This window comes from Glycine soja, chromosome 13 (genome assembly GCF_004193775.1).
Source record: "Glycine soja cultivar W05 chromosome 13, ASM419377v2, whole genome shotgun sequence".
Lineage (NCBI taxonomy): Eukaryota > Viridiplantae > Streptophyta > Magnoliopsida > Fabales > Fabaceae > Glycine > Glycine soja.
In genome coordinates, this window is record NC_041014.1 from 27419354 (window position 1) to 27428617 (window position 9264).

Sequence of the window (9264 nt, forward strand, 5' to 3'; positions counted from 1 at the left end):
TATAGCTACGTGCTAAGTTGAAAGTTTGCTTGGCACTCACTACTTTTCATTTGATTCCTTTAAATATAGCAACGTGTATAAAAAACAATTAGTAGAGAAATTGTTTGTGATAACAAAATATTTATGTGATAGTTTAAGGGTCAATCTATCTCAATTATAAATAGAGGACCTGACTCTAGAATCAGATGCGTCAAAATAATAGAATAATACTAAAGGGTTAATGGCAATGCATAGGAGTGTTTCACATGCAAAGTGATAATTCTATTCTGTTGGTTTCCAAAGGGTACAAGGCACACCAAAAATACATGGTTGATCTTTATTTTTGTGACAAAGAAAAAACATCATCAAAACATCTCCTCGATCGCCGCCTAATCAAGGAGCTAGGTAGTCGCATGGTATGGTACAAAACTCTAAGTTTCCCTATAGATAGTGTACAACATGCATGGAATACAAGGATGAAAAGAATACATGGATAGTGTACATTTTACATGCTCCTTCCCACAAAGCTTTCTACTTAATGGGCTTGAGAGCTTGATGACCATAGTGGTGCAAGTTGTACATTTCATTGGCAATGCTGCAGCTCCAGCACTTGCTGCTCATCATGTGGAGGCATGATTCTCTTGGAACACCCCTGCTTGACCTGCATGTCAAATTTTATATCTTGTTCTTCAAATTTCCCATTGTTAATACTTTTATTCTTTAGTCATTAAAGTTAGTTAATATATACTTGAATTCTACATAGCCAATAAGTTCTTCTTGATCCATTCTTTCCATTTTATTTTTAATTTCTAGCCACACACACACACACATATATCCTAGTCAGTTTCATTCATTGTCCTTTACCTTTGTGGGAGGAATGGCTTATCAAAATAAGGCATCAATTGAGCTCTTGGAACCATTTCCTTCCTCAGCAAACGAACCTCTTCCTCTTCAATCAACTGCTCCAAATTAACTCAATTAATCTCATATATATGAAGTTCTCTCAAATGCTATTCTCATTCTCATATAAATAGAACCATGTATGTATGTGTATATATATATATATATATATATATATATATATATATATATATATATATATATATATATATATATAAAACTTCATTAATATGTGACTACCTTTTGCAGCTTCTCCTCTTGTTTCTTTTGCAGCTCCATGATATAGAATTTTGTTGTCACCTGTGCATGAATTCAAAACCACATTCATTAATCATAGAAAGCTAATTCCTAACTTCAGCACTGATATTGTTCACATTATCTTACAGCATAATTGAACATTGCACGCTTGACAGCTCTTTCTTGGGTGTGGAGTTTGAATTCTTGTGGCTTAGTATTTTCTTTTGGTGGAGACCTTGGTGGAGCCTATGCATAAACAAAAATGGCTCAACAAATTTTGAAAGAAAAGAATTTCATAATGTAGAAATTTACATACTAACTCGTATGTACTATATACCATGTTACTTTCTTTGGGTGGAGACCTTCTTGAAGCCTAGACAAAGAGAAAAATGGCTCACCAAATTTGAAATAATTAAGAAATTTACATTCAGTAGAAATATACACACTAATTTGTATATACTATACCATGTAACTTTCTTTGGGTGGAGACCTTCGTGAAGCCTAGACAAAAAAAATGGCGCACCAAATTTGAAATAAGAAATTTATACACTGTAGAAATTTACATACTAATTGGTATATACTATATCATGTTACTTATTTAGTCTTGTCATAGAACTTGTCTTTGAGTACATCTTTTGTCTGTGAAACATCCAATTATGTCTATTTAGGTGGCAATCATGATTCATGTATAATAAGCTAGAAGGGTTTCTAAATAACCAATCATACATAGAATAATTGAGAAGGAAGAAAACAGAGAAGAGTAAAAAGGCATAACAATAATAATAATATTAGTGAGACCAAGTACTCGCGTGATCATTATGGGGCCCATTGTGGGGTAATGCACTTGATCTAAGTTATTGAAAGGGACTGCATGGTGCATGAATAATCTAGGTGAATATAACAGTGGTCCAATATGTCTAAAACATATTGGCCATGTACAATTTCTGCATATGCTTATAACAACTACTTGGGAGAAAAAGGGAAATTTCCTTTTTACTTTTTAGAAGTAAACTAAAACTTATAGAAAGTATCAAATGAAAAAAAAAAAAGAAAAATATGAAATTGGAGAAATAAGAGAAAACTAAATTTACATAGTACAAAATATATGCCTTTCGTGTCAGACTCCACAATATTATCCATTTTAAAGAAGGAAATAGGCCATTATCATTTTTAGGTGGATAATTCTGGGCCAATGATGTTTTCTGGTTTTTTTCTTTTTGTCGGAAAAGCTATCATTGGTTATAGCTAGGATTAATTATTTTTTTCAAATTTTAGAGAGGTACAAGAGATTTTGTCAATTTTTAAATCAATAATTGATAGCATGGAGAAAGTTGCGTGGATAAACTTGTTGGGTGGATGGGGTAGTTAAGACAACTTCAATGATAATACTGAAAAGGTGAAATGGGATATTCACTCTTTTTTAATGCTAAATGGGATATTCAATACTTGTGACAAAAGTTAATATGCATGCATGTTTAAACTAGATTTTATGTAAATTATCATTTCGTAAATGTGTGTGTGTTAGGGTAATGATAATAACACAAAGTGTGGTGTCACAGACAAAATAAAACATCCATATATACATAATGGATTAGAGGCACAAGGGGGAAATCCAACTTGATGCATCTATGTATATAGATGTGCTTTCTCACAAAAAAACAAAACAAAACAAAGGTTGTATTTGTATCACCATCTAATTATGCAAGAGGTGTTACTTAAATAACACTTCTCACTGATCGATCTCTTTTCTTTCACTGTCATTCAGAGGTGATGCAGTTGCTTCATAACTTTCAACTTTAAGATGAACTGAAATAAAACAACTAAGTGCATGTTTGATTTGCAATTGGAAATACTGTGACGTCTGTTTCAATTCAATTCAACGAATAAAAGCAAAATAAACGCAAAAGCAAGGGTTCTGATCTATTAGCAAAATTACTTTTGCAGCCTCAAACGTAATTTTACAACTGCAAACCAAACATACTCTAAACAAGTGCAGAAATGCTATCTTTCAATGACTTCTGTGTGTCCTACTATTGATGGAATGTAAATTCTAAACCCAAAACCATCCATGCATGCCATGGAAGCTAAACTTTTTTTAAGGGGCAACTAAATGTGGCAATGAAATAAGGAGGGCTTTTTAAGGCTTATATATATGTGAGGGTAAAGCTAGGCATAATCTCACCATTCCTCTTGAATTAGTACTGCTCCATTGAGCTGCAGACTGAGATGTGGTCTTCACAAACTTTTCCATGGAAAATTAAGGAAAATACAAAAGAAGTGAAACCGTCAGGACATGCTATTCTACTACTAAGAGGGAATAGAAGTATAGAACAAAAAAAGAAAAAAGAAAAAAACTAAGCTTCCCAACCTTCAAAGCAGATTTAGGACTGTTAGAGCCTGATTTCTCCATGTTTAACTAAGTGGAATGTGTGTGTGTAGCAGTAACTGAGCTGATGAGGGGAGTATATAAAGAGTGGGAAAAGATGAAGTTTGGAGGTTGGTAACTGTCTGAAAATTTTATTTTCTGTTGCCACATCACCAGCATGCTCTAGGATTTGCATGCTTTCTTGTACCAAACTTTCTGATTAAACCTCCCTCTCAGCCATATATTTGTCAAACCTTGCTATGTTCCTTCAAATTTCCACTTGGCTTAAGTGAGGGATAATCCCTGGTTCACATTGATTAATCTTGAGTTTACTAGCATGTTGAATTTGATCATGTGGAGAACACTGAGGTGCCTGTTAGATAATTGGAAATACGTCCACTCATTATGGTTGTTGGTGTCACTTTAATTATGTAATATTGAATGAATACTAAAAGGCCCATGACTTTAATAGTATTTTGAAATAGAGAAAATTTGCATGTTTAATTAGTGCATGTCAAGTTGGCAAAAGCATATAATCAATTACAAGTAAAGCAAGAAAAAATAATCAACTTCTGCTCTGGTAGAGCACCAAGGGAAATGCCAATATGCCATCAGTATCGAATTTTCATGTCTATGTGGGAAAATGTGAGCTCAATACCAAAAAAAGGGAGAGGATTAACAATAAAATACAGTGTAAGATCTGTTATTTTTTGGTATGAGACTACATGTAGAAGGGAGGCAATCCTGCGTGAGTTGAAAAAAGATAACAAAACCTTTTCTTTTCTTTTGCACATACACAAAACTCAAACTCAAGACCACTGATTTAACTAAAATTAGATCATAATAATTGATTCATGTCCTCTTTAGTTGTTATAGACTTATTATGTTATAGGCTCTATTAAGTTCTTCAAGAATAAAAGAAAAATAATCCCTGATTTTCCTATCCTTATTTATATATAATCTTTCATTTCAATATCTTCTGCATTAGTCAGTAGAATTAATCTACATCACCGTAATACGCAATGATGAATATAAACTACCTTCAAACATGACAAAATTAACTCTTACTCTGATTCATAATATCTAGTATGTAGTTCAGTGTCTCATTTAAAGTGCCTTTTTTACATTTAGATTTTTGCACTCCAGTAACTTTCTTATATTTAATCTCAAACACAGTTTATCATGTGTTTGGATACGCGGCAGGGTGAAGCAAAATCATTTTTTTTTTCACACCATGATTTTGGCTGCCAGAATCGATTCCGTAGGTTATCCAAACACGCACTTAGACCTGCATATATGTATGGATATAAATGCATTGTGTTTACATTTAGACATTTCAAGTAAGAAAGTACATTTGATTGACTTTGGCACATTTGAATTGAGTCACTTTCATTGCCACAACAAGAGTACAGTACTTTTGAAAGAGCAAAAAGTGATGACCAGCCAAAAGGTTGTTAATAACCCGCTTTCAAATGTTTCTTGTTGAAGCCGTCAAACCAACCTAAGACACTCCCTAACCACATTCTTCAATCTGCACTAATCTCAGCACTGCCTCAGCTTCACATCGGTGCTCTGTCATTTAATCCTTAATACTATCATCAACTATTTCTCCCAAATTACCTTATTATATGCTATGGTTTCATTTTCTAACCTATATGGTAATTTATCAACCAACAAGTCGTTGGTCCCCTTAAACAAATTATGGAATTTGAGTTTTATAGATAAAAAAAAATGTGATGAAAAGAAGAGAATTTCATTAAAAATGAAATTTTTTTGACAAAAATTAATCATTGGATATTAATAATAATATGGTAATAAAAATATGATAATTTATCATGTGATTTTATCATACAATTATAAATTTAATAAATTTATTCACTTTAATAATAATTATATTAAAAGTCATGTTTTTCATGATTTTTTATTGGTCTAAAAGTTATACTTATCTTAATTTTTTATTAGTTGGCCGTATAAATATACAAGTTAAATTCTTATTACTTAATGCTTTTTTTTTTTCTAATAAATCATGTTTGTTGCTTCATTGGGGTCTCACACCAAATTAGAGACTTTATTTCATCGCAACAACCTTGCCAGTTACTGAAAATTCGTAATGACGTTGTTAATTTTTAATCTAAACATGATATCTGTTTTGTAATTAAGGAACTAAACTGTACAAATGGCTAAATAGTAATCTGCAAGTTGTTATCACTCGTATGGGAGGGGGTGATAATGCTTTCTTGTGATTTCATCTATTATTATTATTATTGTAGTTACCATATTACGAAGTTTAATGAATGATGCGTTATGCTAAGCGCAAATCCTAATTATAGAAAAGTTAATTAAATGCACTAAGCAGCAAAAGTTAGTGACTTAGTGCTTCGAAGGAGAAAACTAATCAGATACATTAAAATGACAAAACGACAATGTAGCTCATTATTTATTTGTTGAAATTAATGTTAAATTCTTCTGTACGATGTGATATTGTCGCTGGTTAATAAACGCACAGACAACTTGAATTACACTCTATATCTTCTTAATCAATTAGTTAATTCTAGTGACATTCAGATTCAATGAACAATATGTCAATTCATGTGCATTATTCTTTCTTATCTTTTATAATTAAAATCTTTCATTCCGAATCCATAATTCTTTCATTCGGTACGACATCATCATGGATCAATATTGTACAATTGCAATGCGAGTCTTTTCAATTCCTGTTATATGCTTTTCAATGCTTTGTCTTGAATCTAAGTTTCGCATTTCTATTTCGTCTGCTTTTGAATATTCAGCAGTACATCACCTAAAAAATTGTCACATCTTTCATTAAATTTGTTTGTTTAAGGAGATTGAATTGTTCGCACGAAAACGGTCAGAAACGTAATTTAATAATAAAATGATTTTATAAATTTAATAATTTTTTATATTTTTAAGGATTAGATAAAAAAATTTGTTCTTTTAAGAACTAAATTATTATCAATTTACACCTTCAAAAATCAAAATAATCATTTATCCAAACTTTTAACATTTTGTTGAATAAAAATAATTATTAAAGTAATTTTACATTATCAATAAAACCAAACCAGTTTTTCTAAACTTACTTTTTAAAATATCACATGGAAACACAAATATTTTTTTTAAAAAAATACATTTTTTTTTACTATTATCCAATCATATATTATCATGAATGGAAAGATGATCAATTTTTGTCATATTTTATATATATATTTTTTAACAATTGCTATATAGTTACATTATTTATGTTGACCGTGTATAAAAATTAAATTCTTAAAGTAAATAGATTTTTTTTCAACATATATATATATGTATGGGAAGAAATTAAATTACACCAATATAACTTTCACTATTACATCATAAATAACTATATAAAATTATATTTAAATATAATTTTTATTGATTCAACTACTAAATTATAATTATATATTATCTTAATTATTTATGTCAAATTTTATTATAAAATAAACAATAATAAGATGTTATGATTTATATATATATATATATATATATATATATATATATATATATTACATCAACTTTAATGTATATAATAAAAGAGTTATCAAATAATTTTGTATTAATAATTTTTTTTAAACATCACCTACGTAAAAAAAGCTTTTAATCAAACGATAAGTTTTAAAAATAAATTATCTAAGTAAAAATTATTAAATGATGTAATGATTGATCTAAGTTTTTACATCAATATAATTTAATTTTCTATACAAATACAGATACATGTGTTTTTTCATTCTTTTGATGATTAAAATATAACTAATGATATATATATATACTATTGAAGTATCAATGTATTACTCTATGCAATATGTTTATATATTGCATACTTTGGTTCTTTATATTTGAAGTTGAAGGTTTATCTGATGGGCTCGACACAGTTGGAGCAAGTCGTTTTCATTTCCACAAGAAGATAAGGACAGGGATAAAAGCTGAGAAAACGAATGGGCAAATAAAAGGGTTGTTCAGAGCAAGTTTTCAAATGTTTCTTCTTGAAGCCGTCAACCCAAGCCAAAGACACGGTGCCAGAAATAAATTTTGGTTTTGTGAAGAAGAGAGGGTAAGCAGAATGTCATCCAATTCGTTAGGTTGTGAATCGAAAATCAACCTACTACAAGGCACCACATAGCATAATGCTTGCAGTTGAAGCTTGTGGGGTATCCATATTTCCATCATATATGATAAAGCCTCCAACAAGACTTTAACAAATTAGTGCAACTCTCTCTCTCTTTAATTTTCAATTTGACAATGGAAAAGACAGCATTCTAACTGAACATGATCAGAAAGTCTCAACTACCATGAATTTTCAGTCAGCAAATATTCTCGTTGATGATTAGTGAGAGTCAGCACTTATTCTTATATATACTACAATAAGGCCATACAATATACTTGTTTGTTGGTCTCTCACGTCTTGTGTCATACACAGAATTAATAATGAAAAATTAATACTCATATAGTTGAAAACACAGATAATACGTTCAAAATGGGTTTGAAAAACCTTGTTTTGTTCTTTTATTATTGGAGATTATGACAACACTTGTTTATTCTCACACGCAGGCAGACGCAGTTGTCATTCTTTGGTGGCGTGAGCCATGGCAAGCTGTAAAGGTTTTCATTTTGGAAGGCTTGTCAATTGCCATAGGTGTTAGGAGCAGTGAAAACAAAGGTATAAAAAGAAGTAAAGCTTATCATAGCGATTGTAACTTTTACTACTAATCAAATATAAGTATACATGTGCTGTCTAGAATTTAGCATGAAGTTAAATTAAGCTTAAAATTGTAATTTTTTTTATTAATTTATATTCTTATATTTGATTTGATTTTTAAAATATTAGAATCTCAACTTCATCATCATTCTATGAAATTATAAAGTAGTTAGTTTTATAAGTTGTTTTCAATTCTAAATATTTAAAAATGTTCATATCTTTATCACACAGTATGCAACAAATATTAATTTTAGAGCACTTGATATTTTTATCATTATTATCATCCATGTTATTATTACAGTTATTAGTGATGTTATTTTCGGCACTTGCCACCATTATTATTATACGTTATTTTTTAATCTTTTTTGTAATCATATATATAAAAAACAAGAGATAACATTTTCTTGGTCCTAATTACAAGAAATATAAGATTACTTTATTGTTAAATTATCTTTTTACCCTAACAATTACTCTTTGTACATTTATTGAAGAATTAATAAAATAAAATATATTCATTAGTTTGAAAAATAATCATACTTTAAATCATTTAATGTCATAGGTAATCTTGAAATAAAATTAAAATTTATAACATATTAACTCACGTAATTATATTTTATTGGTTTAAATGAATTATGTAAAAAAAAATTATATATTGGATTAGAGGTAGTATTGTGATAAATAATGATTATAGAATGGATAAAATTTAAGTATGATGTCTTAGCTACTAATATAAGAGCCAATTGACTCAAAAAATATCCACAAGGCGTAACTTAAGTGGTTAATAGTTTGGACTCTTTAAGCATATGATAGGAGTTTGAAATATCTACTTATGTGAAAACAACATTTATGGGGAGAGTTGTGCCTTAATTAGTAGTCTACTTTCACGCAAGTTAGTCTCATAACTTTCGTTTGTAAAGATACTTGCTTTCAGAAGAAGAAAAATATTAAGTACCGACCCTAAATGCTAACCTATATTTAATAGGTTCTCAAGATGAAGTTCTAATTTTAGAATAAATTAAACATAAAACTTGTATTTGACCTGTACAAAAAA

The 9264-nt window shown here is 29.7% G+C and overlaps 1 protein-coding gene across 2 annotated transcripts; it reads right to left on the reverse strand.

Moving 5' to 3' along the window:
- Positions 1-237: 237 nt before the first annotated feature.
- LOC114381339 (protein TPX2-like) lies at positions 238-3602 on the reverse strand. Of its 2 annotated transcripts, XM_028340568.1 has the most exons (9): positions 3485-3602; positions 3299-3358; positions 1714-1755; positions 1582-1617; positions 1454-1489; positions 1264-1362; positions 1120-1179; positions 844-938; positions 238-640 (listed from the first exon to the last, which is right to left on the reverse strand). In XM_028340568.1, exons 1-9 carry the CDS (start codon positions 3524-3526, stop codon positions 511-513), a joined length of 600 nt encoding a protein of 199 aa, XP_028196369.1. In that variant the 5' UTR covers positions 3527-3602; the 3' UTR covers positions 238-510. The 2 variants fall into 2 exon arrangements, with proteins under 2 accessions (XP_028196369.1, XP_028196370.1); XM_028340569.1 differs by lacking the exon at positions 1714-1755 and having other exon boundaries at positions 3485-3601.
- Positions 3603-9264: the final 5662 nt, after the last annotated feature.

Excerpts from the sequence above, each read along its gene's own strand:
- LOC114381339 (XM_028340568.1), bottom strand. The coding sequence starts at position 3,526 with ATGGAGAAATCAGGCTCTAACAGTCCTAAATCTGCTTTGAAG. Across the intron at positions 1,756-3,298 it reads GTACTAATTCAAGAGGAATG|ACAAAAGATGTACTCAAAGA; the intron begins GTGAGATTATGC and ends GATGTTTCACAG. Across the intron at positions 1,180-1,263 it reads GTGCAATGTTCAATTATGCT|GTGACAACAAAATTCTATAT; the intron begins GTAAGATAATGT and ends ATTCATGCACAG.